The sequence below is a fragment of the Lagopus muta genome, chromosome 14, assembly GCF_023343835.1.
Source record: "Lagopus muta isolate bLagMut1 chromosome 14, bLagMut1 primary, whole genome shotgun sequence".
NCBI classification, from domain to species: domain Eukaryota; kingdom Metazoa; phylum Chordata; class Aves; order Galliformes; family Phasianidae; genus Lagopus; species Lagopus muta.
In genome coordinates, this window is record NC_064446.1 from 13,526,025 (window position 1) to 13,553,957 (window position 27,933).

Consider the following 27,933-nt stretch of genomic DNA (forward strand, 5'->3'; position numbering starts at 1 on the left):
GAAACAGAGCACTGTGCAATGACACTGAAAGAAGCAGTGCGCGGGATTAGAAGCTAGAAACTGTGTACCCATAACCCGGACATGTTCAGAGTGTGATACCCAATGCTTCACAAAGGAAAAAAAGAAGATGCCACAGCTTATACAAAAGTATCTTCATAAAATTTTCACAAGTGTTAACGTTATTTAAAAAAAATAAAAGAGGATGCACAGGCTCTCTCTGCATGCACAGGCAGTGCTAGTTGAGAACAAATTTAAGCAGGCACAGTGGAGATAGGACAGGTATTAAAACAGAAATGAGGAAGCTATACACAAGTATCCCTACATTTTACCTCTAAAGTTAGAGATGAGAAAAATATCTGAGTGTATACACATCTGCAGTAACTTTCAATGCATACAGGTCTACTTATATTCACTGCTTAGCTTATATGTTCTGTGAGAACTCCGTGCTTTTCTCTTTTTTAAATCAGAGATCAATAGAATGTATTTAGTCCTCTGTAAGATACTGAGATTTTATAGATTTGGATTTTAAAAGCAACGTTCTCAATTGAACATAAGAAGTAGTACAAAAGGGCTCACAAAACCCTAACAGTGCAAATCGTTAGCAGAGAAAACCTGTGTCAACCTCTTTTACGAGCTGGCCTTTGTAACACATGAAAACAGATAAAAATTTAGCCTTAGTTTACAATACAATCATTTTCCAAATCTGATTTTTTTTTTTTTTAAAGTACAAAATTTCATAAATCAGGTTTTCTGTTGTTCATATACAATCAATAAAGGCTAAATTCAAATTCTATATTTTACAAACAAGTCTGAAAAAGGAGGGAGTGAAGTACGGAAGAATGTTCTGTGGATGTTCCTACTGGCCTCAAAAAAGTAGTGCTACAGATAACTGTGCAAAGAGAATATACTGTATAATAATTCCCTATTTCAAGGCATGAAAATGTCACGTTGGATAAAAGAAACAGGAAGGTGAACTGCAACGTATTAAAGAAAGGTGCAAATGCACCGATCGCTGTCGACTGTATACAAAGTATAGTGGGCTCAGAATTACGTCTGTTGATAGCACCTGGCTTTTACTATGTCTTTAGCAAATAATTAGATTTAAGATTAAGATCATTAAGAAAAAAATCCCTGTTGGCCATACCTCACTCCTCTATATTCAGATTTTACAATTGTACAGGTTTGATTGAGGTTACCCTCTAAAATGTACTTAACTACCTCCTGCCAGGGAGATGGATTCCGTTTACAGGAGGCAGGAAAGGCAGCAAAAGCTCCAGTTGTGCAAAAAGTGAGAAGTGGTCAGAAGGGATGAGTGGATGCGGACAACCACTTATATTGTTCTCTATTAACCAGTGATGATCCAAAGGTCCGAGAATGCCAAGTATGTTTAGCTGAGGTTTAGAATAGAAGATGTAGTCAATAATACCCTAAAACAAGAAGGGAAACAGCATTATTAGTACATGATCTTTACCCGAGTTGTTTTGCTAAACAGAAGGTGAATTCAGTATTAGGAATAACTGCAATGCTATCATTCCTTCGCTGCAGTTTATCTTCAATTTAGGAGACTTCTATTTCCTGTCCTGTGGGTAGTACAGATTAGAGAAACAAGTGAAAATTCCACCCCACATCACTCCTGCTCTCCTGTTGGAGGTTTTCATTTCCATTCTCCTACAAAGCTTCAAAATCAGAGAAATGTAATTTGAAGAACAGAGCCATCTTTCTTTTCCAGCAGTAGCATGCATTATTTCCTCAAAATTGGCAGCTTAACTGTCCAAATTCCTCTATTCCATTTAGCTTAGATTATTAGAATACATCATTTTATTTACAGGGAAGGATAACAGTGCCCTTGATCTTGCAGAACTACTATAAGATTAATATGAGAAAGGAAAGCTTGATTTTTGGAGATGGAAGTTTTAGGCATTCTGTTTGCTAAATGCTTTAAGTGTTTTAAACGAACTTGGTGAACTTACTGTTAGCTACCTAAACATTAACTTCTTTGTTAAACAATTAACTGACTGGATTTCCACTAATAAAACTTAAAGACGGAAAATTTTTTCAAAGCAACAGCAAAGTCCTTACCTTGAAGTCAAACGTGTAATTTGTATAAGGCATTAGACCATTCTCATAGGCACTCTTCAACTTGAAACCATGTGTGATTCTTCCATTTGTTGTTCCATTTTTTCCGTTACAACTGAAGTTAGTAAGACTTTCATTGTATCTCAGTTCCTTGAAATCTTTGTGGTTTGTTTCCACTCCACCAGTGCTCAAGTATTCAACAACACCTATCAGGAGAGGCAGATACACAATAAGGTATTAACAAGCATGCAGCAAGTGTGCACGGATTACTTTGATCTGTATGTGAAATCTTCTGCTTTATATAAGCACACACAATATAGTCAGCAGTTGATCTTAAAGAGATACTGTGAGACAGTGTCTATGTGTTTCAAGAGCAAATGCCACCTAGAACAAAGACTGATTCATTAATTAGAAAAAAACAACCAGAAAATTAAACAGAACAGACTGTCTTGAGAGGGTTGGGGAAGATAAAAGAGATGGAAGTAGAATTCCATAGGTGCTTGATAGGCCACTTCTTATCTTCACACACAAATCTCAGCTTTCAACACTGCTTGGCTAAAATGACTCTTGGAATCCAAGAGGCTACAAAGCAGAACAGATTCTGCCTGGAAAAAAAAAATATTAAATATATATATATGATTGTGCCTCTTAATTTCAGAACAGCTGTGTTAGGGTTCAGGATTTAAAAGAAGTGACTAAGTGTTCTGAAGGCACAATCAGACATGAATTGCCCACTGCAATAAGCACCACCAATACTTGCTCTCTTTGCATCACAGAGAATCCCTTTTCCAGCACTGCTAAGCAATAGCATCAGGTTAGGGTTGATAGCAATGGCTAAGATGTTGCCGAGTAGAGGCTAAAAGGAAGGTGGGCTAGGGATGGAGATAACTATATAGTAATCAACAAGAAAGAAGGATGGTGCTCAAATCCACCACTCAAATTGGGTACCTGAGAAAGAGTCAAGAAGGGCTAAACTGAATTTGCTCTTTTCTTGAATTCTGTAGTTTGCTACAGTCAAAGAAATCTGCACATTATTGAGGAACACTGAAGAATTCTTTTCTCATAGGAGATGTATTGAGTTTTGGAAGTCCTAAAACATTTGAGCAGCAGAAAATGATTGTATGGTTGCAACTTTAAAGAGAAGAACATGTGTTTTCACACTTAAAACCAATCGTAAAAAACAACCCACAGTCATCAGCAGCACTGTAACACAGAAAGTTATTTTGGAAGACATTTTCTTCTTTTCCATTCCTGTATTTTGAGATAACAATCAAAATGATTCTGAAAAACAAAAATTGAGCTATAGTACTGCACAGGCAGTAAAGGTCACTCACAAAAGAAGCAGTTCCATCTTTTTATTTTCTTATCACTTCTAGCCCTTGTAATATCAAACAATATATTCCCTGGGTTAAAAATCCCTTTAAAAATTGAGCCCTTAGCATTTGGATTGTCACACACTTGAAATAGTCTGAGAAAAGAGTAACAACAGGAGTAGTACTCTTACCAGAGTCGGGCAGAGAGTTGAGATCGGCGCACAGTACAAGTGGAATGGTTCCAAGTTCCCCTGCAACACCAGGCTTGAGACTACGAGAAGCTTTATCAATAATGTTCTTTACCTCGGATAGGAACATCATAGTCTGAACCAGCTTCACATCAGAATAATCTGGGTCCCAATGCATGTGTGCATTAGCAACAAGAACGAGCTGCTTTTCCATCCCCAGGTGCGGCTTTCCGGCTAAAATTTAAAATTAAATATTTACCTTGCACAGTCAGCAACAGAAAATACTGTCATCTTTAATTGTGTTCAATTTTAAACAAGATGTTTGAGGGGAGAAAAAAGAATACCAGCTGCTTGAAAAGAATTACTAGCATTTAGTTTAAGAAGGCTACACAACTCCTCTTGTAATACTAAGTGCTAAGTGTTTTAGTTGATTGTAAGCACAAGGAATAATCTGAGATCAACTCATTCTCTGATACCTTCATGCATCTCCAAGCAGAATCCCTCAAACTGCAGATTTTTTTTTTTTCAGCACAAAGTTACAGTAAAAAGGAAATTGGATTTAACAGGTGAATGTAAGTTTAAACACTGCAAGCCCAGAGAAATTTATTTCCAAAGAGGATTTGAGGAAAAGGTGTAGGTTCAAGTGGTGATACAGTTGGCTTTTTGTGTTCATTGATAAAATACAGTGCATTCAAAAACTTAACAGCACTTACATGACATTTCTATCAATTCTTTTCGCAGTTCTAACAACACAGCAACTCCAATGTTATCTTTTGTCATAACTCTGTTCAGCATAGCTTCTGAGCCTTCTGAGTTTGCCATAGCCAGTTGATTGAACTCAACGGTATGTTTCTGAACCAAAGTAAATCTGAAAGAGGAACATCAGATACGCTTCCTTCAGTGGACAGTTACCAAAGGAAATGTTTTAGATAAATTCCCCTCTTAACTAAAGCTCAAACACATTCACGGTAAGAAAGCCTCAGCCCATCCTATGACTTCATAGACATCATTAACTGAAATCAAAAGGATACTGTTCTCCTAGTTATTTTTAAGATATCAAGCTGATTTTAATGAAAACATTTATCTTGTAAAAAGAAGGAAGACCTACTGGAAGAGTGCTTCATTTTGATTCCATATAAGATTCAAGCTCAAACTTACAAGTTTAATAGCAACTAAATACTTGCTTGTGGCATCGTTGTGGACACAGAGGAATGGAAGGAAAGCTATGACCATGGCTTGCAGTCTTAATTCAGTCTTTGAGATTTTTATTTTTTTTAAATAAGAAATAAAACGCAAATGTCGTTAATGCCTAATGGCTGTATTTGAAGCATAATTTAGTGAACTCGTGACTTGTTAATACCAAACAGCTACAAAAGGGGTGAGCAATGCCAAATTATTTTGACTTCAGAATGACCCAAGAAATTGTGTGAAAAAGAGCAAGACACAATGAAAGGCTTTATAAATCAAATCACTTACTTTTCTGTTTTGAAAAATATTGCACAACCATCAACATGTTTTCTTTCCTGTTCTGACATTGTCCTAGCTCTAGATTTTGGACTGAAGAATCCATTATAACCACGTTCTTTCAATTCTACCAGGAAAAAACTGTAGTACTGCTCAGTTTCAACCTCCTATAAAGTCAGAACACAGCACACCATGAATCTACTATTACCAAAACACACAAGACTGATATTATTTACTCTTCAGAAGTGTAAATCAGTTCCAAATTAGATTTAAGGAAAAAAAAACGCACATAAGAATTAAGTACACTGGAGAATACAAATTTGAGAGCAATATTTGTACTTTAAGAAGAAAATATAAATGAATTTCTGTAATCCCCAGAGTTATGATTATCCTAAGCCTTTTATTTGAAAACGTGTCAATTATACCCTCACGTGCACACACAAAGACACCCTCACATACATTTCTTTGATCAGCAGCTGCTGGTTCACATTCCAACTGTGTGGGCTGAAAAGCATTCTTTTGATGTCAAACAGCAAATACTGCCCTGAACACCACTCCTTTTCTTCCTTTTATTTTTAGAGCGTTTTGAAAACACACCATTTACAGCAAACGTATTTAATACAGAGAAACAAGCGTGTGAGAATTGAAAGGGAAAACGAAATTACAGTCTATCTTTTACCTGAAGACTTATGATGTCAGCGTTGCAGCTCAGGATTTCCTGCATAATGGCTTTTTTTCTGTACTCCCAGTTCAATGCCCATGATGGGCAGTAGCCATACAGCTGCCGGGTAGCGTATTTATCACACAGCACGTTGTAACACATGACAGAGAACAAGGCTGCAGAACAATAATGTTGCTTACATACTGATAGACTAACAACAAAAAACCATACAATTATCTTCTCTATTGTCTTCTGCAGACTTAGGAATTGATAAGTCCTGCAATCAAAACGCAGCACCTGCACTGTAAAAGCATCTTTCAGTCCTTCCAGGAGGATAAATTACCTCCAGGTTGGGATTTCTGGCAGCCATTTACTAACATATACATAGAAACCAAAAAAATCAAAACAACTCTTCATAAGGTTAATGCAATATGCAGCAGAAAAATGTACTTTACATTAAGTGGTGCATTACTGGGAAAAGCCTTGAAAAAGGAGTTTCAAATGGATTTTAGATAATCTATTTGAGGACTTTACATACCTTAGGATAGCTAGTGCATTTATCCTAATTTGTACCACCAACTGTAACAGATCCACATAATTTCACAGATTCACAGTTAGGGCAAGGAAGCCTTCCCACAAAACACAAGTATAGGTAAAATAAAAACACAATTTTATTTCCATTTCAAAAACCTTACAATTTACAGAAAAGGAAAAATCTACTTCTCAGCATTAATTTGGAACAGGAGGGATATAATGAAACATTCTGGGGCAAGATTACAGGTAACCCAGCAGCATAATATTTGCTTTTGTTTCACAGAAAAAGCCACATTTTAGTAAATAGAAAAGGCTTTATTTTAAACAATTCATGCAGAAGAAACTAGCAAACAATTAAACATAACCTGAGACCAAATAGCAAGAAAACATGGAGTCAGATGACACATAGGGAACTTCAAAGAAAAATCTTTACCTTTCTGAGGCATTACGATCATGGTCTTCCATTTGTTATTCTTCAACAAATGCTCAGTTAAGCCTGTTACAATTCAACTAACTCACTCACTTTGGACAGTAATTTCAGTTTCTGTGAAGAGTATGCTAATTGAAAGGAAATTATAACAGAATCTGAAGCAGAGGTTCTAGGTAGGATGGGACTGCTACAACTAACTGGCTGTCAGCACTGGGCAGATGACTGGTTAATTTAAGCATGAAAGATCTTAGTGGCAGATAATAGAGATCAACATTTGATATAGAATGAATAAGAATTTCTTGAAGTGCTACAGTACCTGTGGGTCTGGTACGGTCTGGTTCTTGTAACATAATCCAAGACCTTGGAGGTGGTTGTTCTGTTGAGACTATGGAAATATTTTCAAGTAGAGACAAAAGTGATAATCACATTTATTTCACACAGCAGGAATAGATCTTCTAAGAATGATCACTTACTTCTTTTTGCAGTACCTGCCAAATTATCAAGCAAATAGTTCAGTAGCCTTCGTGTCCCATCTGGTTCCTGATAAAGGTTCAGAATGTCCTGTGTGAGTGGATTTCCTGCAATCACATTTACAGAAGTGCTGAATGAAGGATACAGAACCAGAATGAATTTACTTATCAGTGTTAAAAGCCAGCATCACTGAGAAAGAATACTAAATCTATTATCTAACAAGCTTCAAATCTCAGGTATTCAATCCCACAAAATACTGCTAATGTAGCCTGTTACTGAAACAAGCACCTTATCCGATTCCTGCACAAGCAACAGAAAGCTTCTCGCTCTGCAGAAAGAGGAGAAGCTTCTTTACACTTGGAGGATTTCACCCAAGTGACTCTTGTTCCTCTCTTTAACAATTACTAAACAATGCTTATAAAAGCGGAGTAAGCAGCTACATCTGGGATTGCTGCTCAGAAACATTCATGAATTAGCAGTCTACAGCCCTTATATTGCAGGAGAGACATCATTAAACAAAGCACAGATACCAAGAAAAAGTAGTAATACCTTTCAGACCCAAAGTCTGTAACTGGAACAGTTTTCCCAGCTCAAAAGGTAAAACTCGTAACAGGTTGTTATTTAAATGTAGTTCCCTGTAGACAGAGTAACAATCATATAGGGCTGAAAACAGACCTCAGTTTGTCTTCAGCAGCCTATAGTACAAGTTACTAAAAGAGAAACAATATACTAACAAACCACAGCATAGGAAGAAAAAAAATAAACGAACTTGAGCACTGAACAGCATTAGGGGGATTCTGCTGTACTCACACAGGCACAGACAGAATGGGTATCAACTGAAGGAAGGAGGAAAGCAGGTGAATGGGAAACGCATCTTAACAAGACAGAAATATGATAAACATCAACAATTACTAAAGCATTTAGTAACTACAGTGATCAAGCAGTAGAAGCTCTGGCAAACCAGGCTGTGAAACAGCTCAGATGTGATTAAAGGCCAACTAAAAGAAAATTATATTCCAGAAAACAAGTAAGCAAAAAATTCAGGACCATGGTAGTACTACTAGAGCTTGGACATTACTGAGTTAGTGCAGGGAGTTACAGCTCTTTTTGGTTAAGGTCTCTTGAGAACACTGGTTTACACTTCATAAAAAAAGCAGTGTGCATGCCTCCCAGGTAGTTCATTCTCTCCATTAAGCTGCTTGCATTTGTCTCACAAGCAAAGCGCACACTGATCTGCTGCGTATGCATTTCCAGGCACACACACACAAAAAAAAGAGTCTCTCACCAACACTGTTTTCATAACACAAAATACACCTTTTTTAACTTCCAAAATTGCAGAACAAACACAAAAGCAGATTTTATGCCTGGAATTCTGACATTCCAATCAATTGGGCAGAGAAAAATGGACTACTCAGCAAGCTTTCCAATTTCTTAGAATCATCCCAACCTAAGTTGAAGACTTTGCTCACAATTTCCAATCAAATTTGCTTCCTTCAGATTTCTACGAGACTGCATTTGAGAAGGAAAGAAACATCTCTTCTTCTAGCCTTGCAAAAGTCAGCTCTATCTGGTCCTTCCCCAGCACTGACTTCCAAAGATTCAGAAAGGGTGCGAAGAATAGAGGGGTTCATTTCATCAATACTGAAGTGGCACGGAGCAGTGGAAGATAAAGGAGGAGATTGTTTTTAATCAGCTGGTTGTCTAGAAGTGGCAAGCCAGTACTCAGCTAACTGACAGCTATAACACACCTAACACCTGGTCTGTAGTTGTTTTGGTGTTTCTTTGGAATATGAAAATCTTACAGTTGAAAACATATTTCAGCCTAACTCAGAAGCCCACTGTGTTGCTCTGAGGTTTTAAGTACGAACAAGACACACAGCAGGTTAAAAAAAAAAGAGAGAAGATATTATGATATTATTTACAGAAAAAATATCTGAAAACATCAACACTCCCAACAGTTCTCAGCACTTCCATAAACACTTAACATTCAAATAGGTACAATTTTTAAATTTTTTTTTAATTATTTTTAATTTTTATTTTTAACATTCCATATGACGTTAAAAGGCTCCTAATTCATTCTTTAGGAAAGCCTTTTTTTCCTACAACAGCTTTACAAAGCACCACTAAACTCTAAAAAAATTTTTAAAAAATAAAATAAAATATTAGAAAAAGATTATATACGAATTACAAAAAACCATAGTTCTCAATCTTCTAGTGGAAAATGAGTGAGAAGGAAGAATGGCAGAGTAGTAAATATCATCACCATTTCTCTCTTGGATGAAAGAACTTGTTTCTCTAATGATCTATGCATGCATGGAACCCCTGCTGTACAGAAGAGATGATCACAGCAAATTCCGCCAGTTCTTTCAAGTGTACCAAGAGAATCTGTTTTAGATCTGAGCTTTCCAAGCTAGCATGTTACAGTTATTTTTCCTGTCTCCTCACAGATCAGACATCTTACTGCTCCCCCTGACACCTCTTCCTTCAAGTGCCTGCAGTAAAAAGGGAGATGCCACGAGCTCTGCCACGCAGCCCAAACCGCTCTCCAGACGTGGGAGCTGTACGACCTGTTACTGATCCTGAAGTGTGGAGCGCAAATTGTTTCTGTGGCTCAGGATATTAGCAATGCCCCGTGCTGAATTACAGTTAGTTTGAATGACTCCCCAGAACCCATGGGAAGCATCTGCAGTGAGAGCCAGCCTGAAACGTAAAACTACAGCACAGCTGAGACCTGCAGAGCGCTATCACACAGGATGCACTTACGGATTTTTCTTCATTTTCACCACAGTGAAAAGAAATCATGGATCAGCTGCAATTACTGAGGACAGAGAGAGCGCAGTGGATTAATGCACTAGTTCTTCACGTCTAGAGATCTGGATTTCAGTGCTACGTTTTTGTCACAAATAGAACTTTAGTTTGACCCGTGGCCTTAGCTACACATCTCACATTCACGAGCTTTATCATTCTCTACTGAAAAGAGGTCGAGGACTTGGCAGAGCTGAACCTCCAGAGTCAGAATAAATTGGGAAAGTGTTGCGAAGATGGCATCGTATCTTTTGACACTACTGATGACTATGCAAGGGTAAGCTAACTTCAGGTAGTGAGTATCAATTTTATAGCAGCACTGTAGAAGGAAAGAAAAAGACTGATGAAAATGAAAGGATGCTGATGAAATACAAAGATGAACTTGAGCATGTACCAGTAAATTTAGGATTGCTAGATTACAATATCTGAAGAGTAGATAAAAGGAGAGAAGAAAGTTATCATAGATTCAGATGTGAACTACTTTGGAATTTGAGCTTTTGGTTCCAATTTCATCAGCTAATTTAATCCTCCCCAACAAAGTGGTCTTTGCTAAAGTAGAATAAAATCCAATGACTAATATTTCTAAGTGCAAACTTGCTTGGCCTCCAGTTTCATAAAGCTGTGCTGGTGGTCCATTACTCCTTCTTACTTCCAATAAAATTCTAGTTACTTTTACACTCACAGTTCTCTGGTCAACAGATCTGACCATAAGCATCTTCAAAATTATAATTAATAAAGTAAATTGCTGCATATAAACCTAACAATAAGGCTTTTTTTTTTTTTTTCTGGTCAAGAGCAGAAGTCTATTGCTTGTAGATATTTACCTTTATATGTCATTTATGTGTTTACACAACAGTGTTCTGCAAACAAAATGAAATGTTGCAGTCTTAACTACAAAACACAAATACTCATTACTTGTGTTTCACTTCCAAAAGGAGGTATCATTCCATGAAAACTCTGAGGAGCTAAACATTGTAAAATTCAGTGAAAAAGTTGCATACAGTAGATATTTTTTCCTTCTTAATTTCCATAGGAATGTAATATAGTAAAGGTGGGAAAGAGATGATATTAGAAAAGTTGCATTCACTATTAAACCCAGAGAATAAAAACTAATATTATTAGGAATAATGAATAAATAAGAAAAACAGTAGTTAATACAACTGTGAATGTTTAATTGGACCCTTTTCCTACATTGCAATAAAGGCAATTTTCTGTGTATCAGTATTTCTTAGATAACTCCAGAAAGATTTGTAAAAGAGTTTAGAAAGAGATGCATAGGAGTGGAAACCTGACTTGGAAAGTCATAAAATGGGAGACTGCTGTCAAACTGAGCACTTCTAGAGCTCATTACAGATATATGATGCCACACATCAGAACAGGGTATCACAGAACAGGAGAACAGTGAAAAAAAATCAGGAAGAGGGAATTTGTTTATGCTTTTCACTTACTAGAACATCTCTATTATGCCAAAACCCAAGCTACTTCTACAAAGATAATAGCTGAACAAGTTAAAGTCCTGTTAAAACTCACATACCTGAGTGACACCATGTTTCCGAGCTCTGCTGGTAAACTGCGGATTTTATTAGAGGACAGGTCCAGATACACCAGATTATGAAGCTTGGCAATGTCTGAAGGAATACGGGATAAGGAATTGTCACTGAGATGCAAAGCTGTCAAATGGGTCAGCGTCCACAACGATGAACTTAAGCTTCTCACTTTCCCTGTGGAAGGAAGGTAAAGAAAGAAAAATTAAAAAAATAAAATCAGTGAATCACTGATCTTACAGGTTCAAAGAATAAAGCACTGCTGTACTGATTGGGCAAAAACAATATTAAGTATCATTTTTGTCTAAACTGAAAGGTGGAAACACGGATTTGTGTTACAGAATCAAGGCTCTTACATCGCAGCACGCAAACAGTGAGAGATATAATATAATATAATATAATCAGAAGAAGGTCCCAAAACATTTCTTCCCTCCAAGATTTTTTTTCCTCAGGAGGAGCCCTTTTTCATTTGTAAGAATCACCTAACTGCCAACTTGAAGGACGAGCATCACCATCAGTTTCTCTAAGGTTAAAAAAGTGCTAAAGCCTTTGAAAAGCCCAGCGTTAAAAACAGCATCGTTAATAAATACACCAACAGGTACACATAGTAATTCCTTTTATTATGAAGAACACTATTTAAGGAAACAGCTCACATTCAGTGCCTGGGGAAAGCTACACTGATACATGTGTATCTGGAAGGCAGTCCGTGGTAACAAAATGTTTAATGCAGGTGTAATTGCCAGAGAGCTACAAGAGAGTGACTAGGACACAAAGGCCTGCCGCTAAGAGCTCTGAGATTTCAATAAAAGCAATTAAAGCATTTGTGGCTTTCTGTAGCAGATGACCAAGTATTTTCCAAGGAAAAGACAGTGTGATCATTAATGGAACAAAGACACTGCCACATTTTACTTTGCAAGGCAAATGCATACAATTCCTTCAAGGATTCACTCTCCTGTGATGCTCATTAATAACTTTTTTGAAAGGTTTTTAAGTACAAATCAGTATTTCTCTGCATTTTTAAAAACTGCATTAACAACTCCTCCCTCTCTCCTAGCCTCTAAAGGCAAACAGGCGACTGTGATCAAAGAAACCTTTCGAGCTGAAAGGATTTATATATTCTCTTCACCACCTATGTTTCTCTTGGCTGGAATCAGACTATAGTAAGATCACAAAGCATGAAAGGAAAGAGCTATTACTTAATGCATTTCCTATGCATAGGTAGCAGATGTCCAAGTGGATATTCAAGTTTAAATTAATGCTTCTTGAAGCAGCATTTAACTAGGTTTCTGCATCTGTAACCTTTGAGTAAGTACTGAAATTCACATGTAAAGACATGTGGCACTTGAAGCAAGACACAGATTCAGTGATCTGGAAGGGAAAGTCTTCACAATTAGAAGTCCTATTTGCTTTCTATACATTTCTCTATTGAACAGCCACTTAGAAATGCCAATCTTTTAAAGAAATTCCTTATTTAATCAAAATTTCAGCTTAAAGCTTCAATTTATTATCGCTTCTTCAGTTTACCACTGAATGTACCACACTGAGCTTAGAACTTCTTTCCTCCAGCTGTTTCATACTCCCTATGTTTCTCATTCAAGCTCATACCGTGCAGGCTGCTCTTAAAATGCACTGAAACCTTAACTGAGGATCATTCCCCAGCTCCTCACCACTTATTTCCAACTCTGCCCAGTGTGATTTCTTTCCGTTGGCTGCTTCCTCTGAGGACATAATTGTGTACATCCTCCGTGGATCAGGTGGATCGTACTTTTCCTTGGGCATTCCTGTCGATACACAACAACAAAGGATTATGACATGTTAGAGTGAGAATTCTTTAAAAGGTAATTTCCATTTTACACCTAGGTATTGTACTGGATATTCAATCCAAATATGTAAAGATAATCTGCACCTATCTATAAGTCTATACTAGAATGACAGACAAAGATCCAACCCCAGCCCCCAATAATTTAACCATGTCTGTAATGCAATACAAGCATTCTATCTGACACCCCTCATGAGTACACCCCTGTACTGCCCTGCAAACACCCCATCACACTGCAGTCTCCTTTGCCACTGGCCTACAGAAGTAAAACCTCCAGCAACCACAGCTAGACAAAGAAACTTTTAGACTTTCCATTCTCCTAGCTGGTCAGAAAGCTGCTTAGAATAACAACCATATCCAAATTCTTTAACAACGAGACTTCAGAAATTGATCATCACCACCACATTCCCCCTCGTACAAACTAAGAAAACATTTACTACTATTCTTGTCTACCCATCACTTCCAGGCTTACTGCAATTCTCAACTCATGACACAAATTCAGTAACCAAGAAAAGAATGTTTCTAAAAAGATCCTCAATTCTTCAAGTCTGCAGAACAACAGCACTGCAATCCAAGCCTTAGCCTACTCTTCTGAGTCTAAAAACATTATTTCTAACGTAGAGATTCTGATCAGTTTCTTGAGTTTTACCGTTAAGCATCTAACTGATCTTAACTTCTCTCACTCTCTTCCTCATCGTTCCTGATAAGAAACTCAGAAACATTTCTGGTCAGTGCTTCTTCATTACCACAGCCCAGCCTGGACAGTGGAAGAGAACTGCCAAAAATTCCTCTAGGCAGAGCCCTCCCTCCAGCATTCCTGTATGGCAGCAGACCAGTACCACCTCCGTGCACAGAGAAGGAATGAGAAAAAGGCAGTACTGCTTTCTTTCCACCTCACAAATAATATATTTGGGATTCGGTCAGTTGAAAAGGGAAAACAGCTTAAACGTACCTTGATTTATATAAATACTGTATTAGCTTACCCATTAGTTGCATGTTTTAAGGTTACAAAGGACCCCCAACATACATCATTTTTACCACAAACCAAAACACGCTATTGCACAGTTCCATGCAAGAGCTTTCATGGCAAAGTTCCCCATCTTACATTGAAGTATCCACACCAAGAAGCACAAGCCATGAACCACAGAAGTGATTTATGTGCAATAAGTTGAACATCAGTCACTCAAAACATATTTACAAATATGTTAGAAGCAAAGCGATACAATTACTAGAGCAAAACACATAAGAGCAACGCAGAGAAGCTGACACCCTGATAACACCCAGTTATCACACCTAGCAAGGCTTTCTATCGAGTCTTTTCTTCAGCCCTGGGCAAACTGAGTACATCAGAAAAGCACTGCACCTCACTGGAGCATTAACAATAATCCTCACCAGGCCACCAGCCAGACCTACTTGCCATTTATTTAATGGAAGTTATTTACTACATACATTAAAAAACAAAATACAGCTGATTACGTGACTTCATTAAAACAAAAGTTATCTAGTGCCAACTGCTTACTGTAATGCAACAGCTCTTCTACTGATTCACACCTCTTCCCTTTCCCACTCCCACTGCTGGGCAGAATCAGCTCCACCCAGAGAAAAGAAATTCCTCTTTAAGAAGTGAATTCTGGGTAAAGCTCTGAGATTATAAATAGCAGCTGGGATGGGTTCCTTATAGAATGGCCATACCTGAGATCTGAGGATGCTAAAATCATTAAGTGTTATGCTTTTAAACTAAGCTAATTAAAATAGGTAAGACTCAACTGAAAATCACCAGAAAGGTAAAAACGTAACTTTACCTTGTAGTAGCTATTTAATGAGTGCAATCCTAGATGGCAAAACAATATATACAGCATCTCCTCTGAAACTGCTACAAATGAGCACGCCTTTCACAAAGCCTGTCACCACAGAGCGCTGCCGCCGTGCCTTTCCAGGCAGCATTCCCCTCCTTCACTCCTCTGATGCATTCTCTTCCTGCATCTCCTGCACTTAATAAACGTGCTCCACTTTCTAAAAACGAAAGCAGGTAGTACTAGAGACAGAAATCTCATTCAGTACGGAAATGCGAATGCTCCCCAGAGCACAGTCAATCACATGCACTAATTAACAGACTTGCTGGTACCAGCGCTACATGGCCTCCCTGCTACCAAAAGAGGATGACATACTTTTCCAGTGGGTTTTGTTAATGCACGGTAACACGACTGATGAGATTTAACAACTGCAGGTTTTAACACAGGATATCGGTGAGCCCGTCCTGCCAGTGTCACCATCTGACCCGTTCTCAGCATTCCTGTTTGACAGATTTCCCTTTCCCACTGCTGCATTTCAAAGTGCAAAGCCTAAGCGTAGGATCACCCCACAGCAGAAAAAGCAGCAAGTGCAGACTGGGCAGCCTTGCTCAAGGAGCAGTGCTGGCTCTGAGGTGCAGCACTGACGTGGGAAGGCACCCCACAAGATCTTTGTGCACCTTCATTCATCGGGTAGAGCTGAAGATTTCCCAGGCCCTGACAGCCAGACTAAATGTGGGTCATGCTGGCCACCAAAGAACACAAATGTGATATCTTGAACTAAATTTCAAAACTGCACAGCAGGGAGTAGTTGGATAAATCACTGCTTTCTGCAAATCACTGTCTCCTCTTCTTTCTCCACCTCCCCCATTCCAAATTTAGAACCTGCTGAGGTAAACGTCAGATGAAGGGATATGGTTTTGTCAGACTAAAGCGATTTTAAGAGGCATAAAAACGGTGCTGGACATCCTTAAAGCCTTTGATAAGTGCAGCTTTAATAATGTAGCTTAACACAGCGATCATTTACATCTCATTTTCAAAAGAGCTTACACCACCTGTAATTTTCAGTTGCACCAGCAGACTGGGGAAAGCACCACTGAATATTCAGCTGTTACACACACCACTTAGTTGGCAAGGGAGAAACGGTTTATCAACAACGATAGGACACAGACAACAGAATGCATTCCACGCAACCAAAATTCATGCAGTGAAGGGCATGTAATGATGTTTAAAAGCAAATCAAATTGTTTACTATGTTGTACCAGGTTGTTAGAACTAAATTTAAAAGCTGAAACACAAAATTGCTTGAGAGTTGACGAGGAGGACAGCTGCCCACTCCTACCCCAGTCACTCAATCCCAATGCAGAATTAACACTCCTAACCCTACAGGAGCTGAGCTAAACCAGGCTGATGATGTCAAGAGCAAAAAGCTCTATCTGACACAGGAAATCAGATCGGGAACCTTCAACACAGACACAATTTTAAGCCTTTGTTTGCATGAATGGCTCTGAGAGAAAGAGAGCAAAAAGAGAAACAAAGGGAAGAAAAATACTGAAGATTGCCAAGTCAAGGGAGGCCAAACTGTTAGGAGTGCTGACAGTGGTGACTAATGCAACAAACTGATGATGGAGTGCTGATTTGGGCTTCTCTCAAGATCACTAGAGACAAACAAATTCCCACAGGGTTGAGTTGCACCTGTGCCAATTGCTGCCCAACTCTCCAGGTTAAAGCAATGAGTGCAGTCAGGTGATTAAGAGCCAGGCTAGCTGTTCTAGAGAACTGTCCTGGAAAAGAGTTGTGATTACCAGCAGCTGTGTGAGTGGGTGTGCTGCTCCATTAAGCAGGGGCTGCTCTGCTGCCGAAGAGCATTTATAGCCAAAGCAGCAGTGCTACTGGGAGTGCAGGCTAAGGGAAAGTTAGTGGCCTAAAAAGGAAGAGCTGTCTAAGGGCCAAGCTGTTTCTGCTGCACTGCTCTCCAGGGAAGGATGAGAAAGGACCACAGCCCCAGGGCACGGTAAGTCTCCTATGTTAGAGCAAAATAAAAGGTGGAAACTGGGCTATGAGGCAGCTAATGATCCAAACTACTCTAGAAGGTATCACTGAATAATGCCTCTGAACTAGAGGGGTGATAGTGTGGGAGAACTGCTCTGAGTGACAAAGTAGGGAAGAGGATGGCTTTTTCTTCCTCCTGTCCTTCCCTTTTGCTAGTTTTATGGAATTAGAAAATGGTATGAAGCATGATTTAACTGAAGTAAAGCCTTTCTTCTTAAAAGAGAGAACAAAAAACTACAGGTTTACATCCAAAACACCACAGATAAATGACTTCTTTTTCAAAGTTAAATGCTTTAGGCAGCTCCTGTAAGCCAAATCTACTATCCACCCTTCAAGTATTAAGTTTACTATGAGTGTTAAGTTCCTCATAAAATATTTTCAAGAAGTCTTAACTTCTTCCATACCAGCCATTAAACCAGGCAAAGGAAGCTTTTATTCTAAAGCTCTATATAAAACACTGAACCAATGAGAGCAGTGTAAGTTAATATTCAGATACCATTTTAACTTCCTCTGACTGAATCCATTATTCTGAAAGAACTACTGCAGCATATATGAAAGAGCTTCTGCAAAGCCTACTTACAGATACGTGAGTACCCTTAGAAATACCAACATGCTAGGCTGAAGCAGCAGGAATCTGCTTCTGAAACTCTTTGACATGTGCTGAGAACTTCTTGCTTCCTTTTCTCCATTCCTTGAGAATGCTAAAACTGATGTAGACCAAAAAGCTTCTGGAAAGGAGAAGTAAAAGTAAAACCACATCTGATTGAGTGCATAATGAAATTTGTTTCTTTTTATGTCAAAACTGTGAATAAACTGTAGAAATCAAGTCTAATAAGGTTGGAAGTAAGCAGATAACTGAAGTGTTTTCCTTTTGCCAGTGCAGTAGACACACACTGCATCTGTTGAAAGCAATAGGAGAGGCTAAAGTACTAGAACTATGTTTACTAGACAGTAAAACCAGTCAGTCAATCAAAAATCTAATGAGATGTTTATAACCTGTGAGGCCTTCTTCCCCTCTCTCCAAACTCTAACACTGGATGTTCATAGCAGATCATTCCTTCGTAATTTTGTGCCTTTAACCTTGAAGCTTCTTCATGTAATCCAAAACTTTACTCAAAAATCAGATCCAAAGGTTTTCCCCACAAATTAGTGATTCTGGCACTGCCTGATAAGCCTTGAACTCAAAGTTAATTTGGGATTCTCCTCACCCCCAACTGCTTGCATCGTGGTTTTACTTCATGCTAAGCAGAACTAAGCTGGTCTTCCTGTGGTTCCTCCCTCCTCAGCACTGTTTCCTCTTCACTCTTGCATCAACACTGATCCTTCTCTGGTAAGGAGATGAGCTGGGTAAGAGATGTTCACTGGCCAAAAGAGGGTGGGAGGAAAAAAAGAAGGAATGCATTTGGGGAGTTCAATTTCCTGCCTTATAGTAGTGATTTAAGTGTGTATTTGCAGCACAGCTCTTCCACAGACTGAAATCCAAACAACAATGTCATTGTTTCTCTGGCCATACCTAAAATTTTCTCTTGCCCAGCAGGAAGCAAAATCTTGCTTCCACCTGCCATCATCTAGGCATTAGTTAAATAGTAACACTGAACAAAGTCTAAAATCCTACATGAAGTCAAAGTACAACGCTTTTTAGATAACAAAACTATACTAGTCCTTATGTATAGTCAAATCAAAAATGTTAGCCTGTGAATGAAGGGTTAATCTCTTCTACTGAGCTTTATTAGGGAGAACAGAAACTATTGCTTTGAACTGTAATTAATGATCTCTCTTTAAAGAGAATGAACAACAGAAATGCAGCTAGAAGATACCTACTCCACTTTGGGAGGGGGGAAATTAAGCTAATTTTATAACACTGTATTCCTATGTTCACTATAAAACCTAAAGTTTACTAAGCTTGTTCTTTCAAGTACACTCGCTTTCTGCATTTCCCACAAAGCACTAACTGCTCTTTAAGGAGGTGTTTGCTCAAAGAGAATTAAGTTTATAGCTTTCATGTTCCCTTCAGCATTGGCCTTTTACTTAGTAAGTGATGATTTCTATGGGAATTGAACTGTGTTTCTGCCTGAAGTACAGGCAAATGAAGGAACAGCCCTGTGCACGTGGCTGCTGTCCTGGCTGGGATGATGAGGTGCAACACCTGTTTCCCTACAGAAAACAACAGAAGCTTGAGCAGGTTTATGGCACAGCTTCACACACTCTTGACTGGGTGAGTTGAGGCAATACCTGGATTTACCCTCAGTCCATACCATGTATGGACAACAAACTAGTTAATGGCATTAATCCTGGAAAATAATGGAAGAAGTAGTTGTAGGCAAGATGTGGTGGTGAGGGGGGAAAAGAAGCAAACTTGCCCAGTGTATCCCAGCTGGACCTCAAGTGCCACGTGAGGCAAATTCAATGTACTTTAGCTAAATTCTTACTCAAAATTTGGGACACAAATATACCTGCATGCACTCCCCACAGAACTTGTACAGAGAAAGGCATTTAGTTCTTTAATTCTTGATATACCTACAAATCATTTTAAACTTATACAGTCTTATAGTTCAGATACATGATGTTAAAAAAGCTTCAACATGGTACATATCTGGATTTCCCAACCACTCACAGCTTCACACAAAGCCAATTTGCACCCTGCTATGTAATACTGCTTCTGCTTCTATCTTGCTACAAAGCATAACTATGCAAACAGATACACCAAAGTGCAGAAATGTTTTCTCCAGTGAGGAAGAAAACAGACTAAAGCCCATCAGAGCACCACAAATATTTTTGTGTTGAATACTCAGGAGTTTGAGGACTTGCCTATCTATTGCAATGCAACCTTACATTTAATACTGAGTGAATATGCTTGCTCTATTGAAATACACATAAAAGAGCTCTATGAGAACACTTAATATTTATGTAAGACTTGAATACAGGGAGGAGGAAAGTCTGTGTAAACATGCATTTGTTGAACAGAGTAAGCATTCTTGGCATTTTATAGAAGATATTTGAGTAGGGTTTTTAGGTATATAGCATTGAAAACATAAAACTGGGGGAAAAAAAATCACTGATCAAGGAACTTGCTAAACAGTAATGAGAAGTTCTCAGAATACACCCTGGGATTTACATTTTCTTCTCCCTGGAGTGAGGATGATGGCACATTAGCACTGCTGGCATGGGGGAGCAGCACATGTGAGCCCTGGAACACACCCCCACCCCCAAGAGATTCGTCTCTAATGTGTGGGAAAATGTCAAAGACTCCTTTAACCCACTGATGGCTTAATGCTGGAATAATCTAAATCAAGAAAGGGGAGGAAAAAAGATGTTGAGTACCCAACACAAAGCCAATTGATTCATTTCAAGTGCTGCTTTGCTCAGTGGGATGATGCTTCAGGGGCTGTTAGTGTATTAACATTTAATGGCTCCATCAGGGAAGTAATGCTGCCTCATCATATTTTGAAGAGCTCCAAAACCAGAGTTCTACCTGGCTGCCAATACAAGGCAATAAGCCTCTTGTGCAGGCTTACATACCATGAAGGTACGTGAGTGTGCCTCACAGTTACGTGTAAGGTACTGATTAAGTCAACATATGCTGCTTGAGTGAGTATCTGTAATGCAGGTAATCAGGTGAAGTTACTTGGTTTTGCATACATGCAGCAAATAAGCTGTACTACAGAAAACTTGGAGGCTGACGTGTGCCTTAGTGTTCTTTCATAAAATCTATATGGAAATGAATTCTGCAAAGCTCTTACTCTAACTGGAGCTGAATGGGAGTCAAACTCCCTGGAATTTTGTTTTTGAAGATGGGGGGGAACAAAGCATCTTGGTTTCTATCAGCCGAGTCACAAAGTTGCAGGGTGTGTTTGCTATTTTCCAATCCTGAAGGCCTGATCAGACCACAGAGCTGTAGTACCTAACCAGTTCAGGCTCCATTTCATTAAGTCTAAAAATAAGTCAATTCATATTTTTTAAAATGAGCACGTTATTAAATTTTAACCTTCAGGTACTTAAAATGTAATAAAGGTTTCTTTGTCCTCCTTCACTCTGCGTTTATAGGAACATGAGTTGCTTGGTGCTGAGGTGCATGGCAGGGGCAGCAAGGCTGCTGTTCTCCAGACCCACAGCTCCCCTCCCCAGCCCTGCCACCCCTGCACTCCATTGGCAATCATGATTTCCCAGCAGACAGGCAACCTGAAGCACAATATTCTAATGGAGTACAGGTAACCCTCAGAGCCTAGAGGAGTGACAATATCTACTATAGGCTCAGTAGTGCAACGTAGCAATTCTCACTTCCACATTCAGTTGCTATAAAGATCAGTTTAGGCTCAAAAAAGAACTGTAACACAGAGTATGAAAGGCATGTTTCAGCCCAGAGGTTCTTAACTGCTCTATCTTTTACACAGATCTACTTGATAAAACTTCAGCTAGATTTTGATAACTAATTTCCCACCCCTTAGTCTGCAAAACATCTAATGATTAGAAATACTACTTCCAAATGTTCTAAGTGTAGCAGAGTCCAAATGGTTAGCACAGTTCTTAATTATCAGCAATTATAAATAATTATGCCTATAGTAGAAGGCTGCTGTATACAAAACAAACATTAGTGCAAAACTAAATTGCAAAGCAAAGCCTGACCTTGAACTGATATCCCCAGAAACACTTTGGCTAGCTAATGAATGCTAGGCAACGTTCCGAATGTTTTATCTTCTATTTTAGTGTATTCTGAGATGCCACTACATTAAAAGACCAGTCGGGTTTACTAATTACTTTAAGAATTCATTTTAATTGCATATTATATACCGTACAAGTAAGATGGAACGTAAGACATCAACTTTAAATGGAAGAGTTCCATCCCAAAGCCTCATGTTCTAAGTTTAAAAAAACATGCAAATCAGTGCTAAGACCAAGGCTCCAAAGCAGGTGAGATCAGCCTTTCTGAAGGTGGTCGAAGAATGGTCTTACCAAGATGCCAACAAATACAAATCCTTATTCCACCCATTGTGTCCAGGCAATCCTATGTGACAATTCTCCATCGTATGAAAAACTATTCTTGTTTGAAATATGGCAATTTCTCTTTGTCTGTTTGTAAGCTATTTCAAATACTGCCCTGTATTCCGTAAGGTTCCTTACCATGTTTTCTTTCATACATCTGCAGAATAATTTCCATGTCTCTGCTGCTTTGTGCATGCTGACTTCCTGTTTTCACCCACATTATTCTCTTAGCCTTGCAGTAGGACTTGGAGTCAAAGACAACCTAATTATTTTAAATGAGATTTGGACGTGAGCTCATTTCCAGCCTTCCTGCTTTATATCTGAAGGACAACAGATCTCAGTATCAAGTTCCAAAATGTTTTATCTAGAAATTATTTTTAGGAAGACATTTAAATGCTTGTAAATATTAAAGCTGCTGAACTCTAGTTCAGCACATTACGACACTCACTTCTATAGCTCTTCCTCTCCCATCTAGCCACATCCTGATAGAAAAAGATGAACTATTCTCAAACTGTCTTCAGTTTAGACCAACAAGCCTGCAGATGTTGTTTCACAACCCCTCTGTCATGCAGCAAAACCCACTGCAGGTTTCTTTCCTGTCCTCCTTTGTGCCCCCTCTCAGCTGTGCTGGAGCAGCAGCAATACCCAGCTATGAGGGTGGCAGTGGTTTAAAGTAAATCCCATCACATCAGTCACACCACTAGTTGGTTTCCAGTGCTGCTTCAGAGATGGCAGTACAGATGCAGCTTGCAATGAACGACCAGAGCCGCAGTTTTCTCAGTTCTGTCACTGAAGAATTGCCTTCAGCTACTTTCTTAGTTCTACTGGAACAGCAGTAGCAGCAGAAGGCAACAGGGCTGCTCCATGTGGGAAAGACCTGTCCTGTGGCAGGTAGTTATCGTAAGGCCAGCTCTCTCATCTCCAGACTTGCCACTCTTAAGATGTCCATCAGCAAAAATCCCTTTTTAGTTTTAATTATTCTTCACAGATCACTTATTCCAATGCTCTTGTAGCTGAGAATACTCAGGAATCTATGTACAGACAGGCTGTAATTAAGGCAGCACTGAAATTCCTCTCCTTGAGTCCAGAGTACTTTTGTTTTGATGGGCAAAGCTCTTCTGTTGGGTGGACAACTGTTAAGACTCTTTAAAAACAGATTAAAAAGTATTAATGGTGGAAGTTCAGCACAAAACATTTCAGTAAGTTTCATTATTTAGTCACTTATGGTACAGGCTCACGTCCTGACAAGTGGTATGGATCAGGTTGTAAGGGTGCAAACCTAGTTTTGCTTTAGTTCAGTTTCATGCCTTGGTGTCTTTGCAGATGTCATTTCAGGGAGTTCCGCATGGAAGGAGCTGTCTGTGAAGCACAGGCCATTTTCTGATCCCTGACCTGCAAACTGATCTAAACAGAGCAACGCTTTTGTGGAGCTCCATTTAACCTGTGTGATCCACGCTGCACTCTTAATACACCACAAAATACCTCCAGCAGTAAAGCTACACAGGTAATTTGTAACACGCAGTATAGAAACTATTCCTTCAGTCCCCTAAGCAGGGTGGGTGGCTGTCCCCTAACAACACAACTGATGTTCCTATTGTGGCACGTCCTAGACACGGCCACAGCCTTCAGACGGGCTTAAGGTAAGAAGCAGCTTAACTTGCTGAGTAAAGCTTGCAGATCAGGAACATAACTAAGACACACAAGAGAACCATCAGAACACTGCAGCTACAATCACAATGTCTGCGCAGCAGCCTCAGTAAAACTCTTAATGTTTCCCACCTTCAAGAAAAACAAAACCCCCTTCTTTCAGAGCTCCAGTACAGCACAAACCACGATCCTAACAAGCATTTTATTTCTCAGATAAACAAGTATGCATATGATTTCTGCTCCTAGGCCCTCCTCAATTTCTTTGCTAAAAAGAGCTCTGTGAGGCATTAAAAACAGGATTCCTGGTGCACTCTTACAATAGGGAAAATTGAGTTGTTGCCAACTTTTTTTTTCTTTTTTTAAATAAGCACCATCTTGGAAGTGTAATTAGTAGCTCAAAAGGACATGTTAAGCATTTTAACTGCTTTTTCTATGGGACCTGCCTAGGCATTTGTATTCTTTAAGGCTCCACCTGCAGAAATCACTCAATGCAGAAAACGTGAGCACAGGTCCCCAAGCTCATGCCAAGCTTTTTTGTTGAGTGGACTCCTACAACCTAATTTCAACATGAGGACACAAATTACATGGCTTAATACAACATTAGTAATCTCGCATGATAACTGTAGAATAATCACAGCTCCAAGTGTGAAACACCAGCACTGAAGGGGGAATACAAAATGGAGAAAGCCCTGCAGTGATTCAGTTGGGTTACTTTATGTATGAAGCTTTTGTATGCAACGGAGCAAAGGTCAACATACGCATCGTGCAAGTAGGACTAAAATCCAGAGGTAGGATCTGTTGAGATCTTTTTCATGGGGTTTTAAGGTAGAGGGCACTTTTTCAAGCCTATCATGCATCACTATTACCTTTGAATGCTACACTTTGCTCCTAGCAAAAAAAAACAACCCAAAGTGTAAGTGATGTGCCTTCTATATTTCAGTTCTGAAGACTGAATGGCGTCTTCATTCATGAAGTCATAGCCTGCACATAACCTTCATTCATAAATATACAGTCTGCGTATAACCTGCACTTCACGTGGCCCCATTTGGGCCAGGGATGGCACGTTACAAGCTCTACATATACCAACATACACACAATTACACGACAAAACAAGGGGCTAATTTTAGACCTTTGCAGCCTGCTAGCAAACAGAAGCAGGAGGCTGCAGTCTCTGCAGCAGGACTGCCTGTTGCAGCAGGTGCTGCACAACTGGCATGAGGAATTCTGTTTCACCACCCAGCCTTCTAGGCATGGTGGCAATCGAAATAACAACACACTGCACTACAAACAAGCATACTGAGCTTTTTAGTGGTAGTTTAACAAGATTGCTTTTATTTACACTGCCACACTTTAAAAAATGGATGCTTTGTTGGTGAGTTGGGAAAGCATTTTCAGTTTGCTCTCTTAGGAGTATTCCACCCATTTTAAAGAGTGTTTTCCATCATAAACGTTGCACTTGCTTAGAAGAATAAGTCTTCCTAATATCCAGTACTGCCCGATCTTAGTAATTTTTACCTTGATGAGTACAACGCTCACTCAATTTGTAGCCTTTTATGACATGCTTTCAAGACTTATATGAAATTTCAAAAGCATTTACCTGCCCTTGCAGTATTATAGTCTCATCTATCTCTGTATTTCAGTTCTTCCTCTAAAATTCAAGCAAAGTAAACAGCTTGAACTCATTATGTCTGTACTGAGAGTTCAACTTCAAAATGCAAACAGAAAAGGGATGTATGGTAGTGTCCTTTTTGTAAACAGACTGATCCACACGATTCAGATGAAAAGTGAGTAAAGAGTTAATCCGAATGCGAAGGGCTCCATGTCAGTAATAGCATGAACAAACCCCCACAGAAGGCTTCATGGCTAGCAGCACACTCCACAGAGTCCAGATGAACCAGCAGGAAGAACAGAGGGCGGATAATCCTGTAAAATTACCCCAGTGGAAATGCTGATAAATTCCCAATTGTGAGACCTGCTCTAAAATGAAAAAAATGCAAGATACAATACAATTACCAGTCAACACTTGCACATCTCTGTATTTAAGCCAGACACATACTTCAGGTACTCCTTAATCCCTTGAATTTTGAATTTGTTACCCACTGTGGTGAGAGCTAGATTAAGAAAATAAACCCCAGAAAACAACCAATCAAACAAATAAAAAAAAAATCAAACAAAAAATCCTGGAGATCTGCAACTCTGCTTACAAAGCAAATACCTGCCTGCAGAATTACAGCACGGGTTACTGTCAGAGAACTGTTGGGGTTGGAAGGGACCTCTGGAGATCCCCTCCTAACATGTTCCCTACAGTTGGTTGCATAGGAAAGTGTCCAGACAGGTCTTGAATATCTCCAGAGAAGAACACTCCACCTCCTCTCTGTGCTGCCTGTTCCAGTGCTCTGTCTCTATGCACTTGTGGAGATAGACATTAAAAAGAGATGGGGGTGGGGGTGAAAGGAAAACAACAAACCAGTTTGACTGTATTTGTTATGGCTGTACTTTCATACTACAAAACGCAGAGCAAGGCTGATACGAATTTTTAATTTTTGTGGAAGAGTTGTCAAGATGCACCGTGCTCACACCGTGCTCACACCACGACAGAGACAGATGTGCAGACGCAGACTTTCCTAAAGCCCACTGGGATCGCGGCTTACAGCTCCCCACAAAGCCCTGAGCCACACAGCTCCCTGCAGGCACACAGGCCCCGCTGACCCACTTCTCCGCGCTCCAGGGGCGCACACAAGCGTGCGCTCACACACGTGCCCGCTCACAAGCTCCACAACCCCTCGACTTCCCCACCCCGCACCCGAGGAAGCGCCGTCCCAATTCCCCTCTGTTTACCCCCTCAGGTGCGTGTCCCCCCGCCCCACATGTCAGCACAAGCCCCGCCCCCCTCCCGCCCCCATTGGCCGCCGGCGCTGCCAATCACGCGCCGAGCGCTCGGGGCGGTTCTCCCCTCGCCCGGCCGCTCGCAGGGCCGCGGGCCGCCCGCTGCCAGCCACAGGCCTCGCCCCGCCGCCCCAGCAGCGCCGTCCCTCGGCGAGCGGAGGGCTCAGGAAGGAAGGGAAACGAGATGGCTGGAAAACTGCGCTTTGGACCATTATCAGATTGATGTCATTTCCCTCTCTGCCTTTGTTTAATTATTTTTAAACAGTTGGGGGAAAAATATAAATACATATATACGTATATATAAAGAACTTGGTGCTTCCAGATGCCGTTACGCTTATTCCTCTTCATTGCCCTCCGATGCGAACGCAGCCCGATCCCCGGCGAGAAGCTGCCAGTTCGCTCTCGCGGCGGATGGGCGGCAGGACGAGCCCCGGCCCCCGCCCGCAGCCCCAAGCCCGGCGCGGCCGCCTCCGGAGCGCCCGCCGCCCGCCCCTGACACCCAACAAAACAGCCCCCCCTCCTCTCACCGAACTCTAAGCCCCCCCTCAAAGCGGAGGACCCCCCCCGCCCTACGCCGCTCGCCATAATAACGCCGCTCCCCTCCCCCCGGCACCCCCCGCCCCCGTTAACCCCCGCAGCCCCGTTCCCCGTCCCCCTGAGCACGAGCCCCCCCTCGAGGCGAGGCGCGGCGGGCGCACCCCCACCGAGCCCCTCTACCTGTGGCTGCAGCATCCCCGTCCCCCCGCCGCCCTCGCTCCGCCGCCTGCCTGGCTCTTTGTTTCCTGCCGCGGGCCGGACGGGAGAGCGGCTCCCCCCCGCCTCCTCCTCACACTCATTGAAAGCAAACAAGCATCATGGCGGCGGCGGCGGTGGTGGTGGCGGCGGCTGCGGGCGGGCCGGCCCTCCTCCTCCTCCTCCCTCCGCTCCGCCCGCCGAGGCCGCCCCCTCTCCGCGACTGCGCAGGGCCGGACCGCAGGGGGGCGCTGAGGGGAGCGCTGGGGTTCGTCGTGTCCCCCAAACGGAGGCGTGTGGTGGGAAGGGTGGGTCGGGGTGACGGAAAAGTGGATAAAAGTGACGGGTCAGCGGCGTTTTCCTAAAACTCTGAGCGGTGTACAGCTGTAAAGCAGTTCCCAGTGCGAGGCCAGGGAGCCTAATTAAAGTCTTTTTGGAGAACTTTAAATTCCATGTAATTGCGATTCAGAGTTGCCGTACATGGCCTCAGGTGTGGATGGTGCGTTTAGCAGAAGTCTTTTCCACACCTATATCCATAATA

At 40.6% G+C, this 27,933-nt stretch overlaps 1 protein-coding gene across 4 annotated transcripts; it reads right to left on the reverse strand.

Annotated features, from left to right (window-relative positions):
- Positions 1 to 1,119: 1,119 nt before the first annotated feature.
- On the reverse strand, positions 1,120 to 27,555 carry CNOT6 (CCR4-NOT transcription complex subunit 6). 4 transcript variants are annotated; one of them, XM_048960198.1, is made up of 12 exons: positions 27,378 to 27,555; positions 13,154 to 13,267; positions 11,477 to 11,663; positions 7,687 to 7,772; positions 7,155 to 7,244; positions 6,983 to 7,051; positions 5,721 to 5,878; positions 5,054 to 5,208; positions 4,291 to 4,445; positions 3,581 to 3,811; positions 2,080 to 2,282; positions 1,120 to 1,427 (listed from the first exon to the last, which is right to left on the reverse strand). In XM_048960198.1, the coding sequence occupies exons 2-12, from the start codon at positions 13,263 to 13,265 to the stop codon at positions 1,215 to 1,217; spliced, it is 1,659 nt and encodes a 552-aa protein (XP_048816155.1). In that variant the 5' UTR covers positions 13,266 to 13,267; positions 27,378 to 27,555; the 3' UTR covers positions 1,120 to 1,214. The 4 variants fall into 4 exon arrangements, with proteins under 4 accessions (XP_048816155.1, XP_048816153.1, XP_048816154.1 ...); XM_048960196.1 differs by having other exon boundaries at positions 7,140 to 7,244; XM_048960197.1 differs by lacking the exon at positions 27,378 to 27,555 and adding an exon at positions 14,825 to 14,939 and having other exon boundaries at positions 7,140 to 7,244.
- Between the last annotated feature and the right edge of the window lie 378 nt (positions 27,556 to 27,933).

Bases quoted from the DNA above. Each gene is read 5' to 3' on its own strand.
- CNOT6 (XM_048960196.1), bottom strand. From the start codon at position 13,265: ATGCCCAAGGAAAAGTACGATCCACCTGATCCACGGAGGATGTACACA. The intron at 11,664-13,153 runs GTGAGGAGCTGG...TTCCTTCCACAG, and splicing joins GGCAGAGTTGGAAATAAGTG to GGAAAGTGAGAAGCTTAAGT. The intron at 4,446-5,053 runs GTAAGTGATTTG...TTCCTCTTTCAG, and splicing joins ATATTTTTCAAAACAGAAAA to ATTTACTTTGGTTCAGAAAC.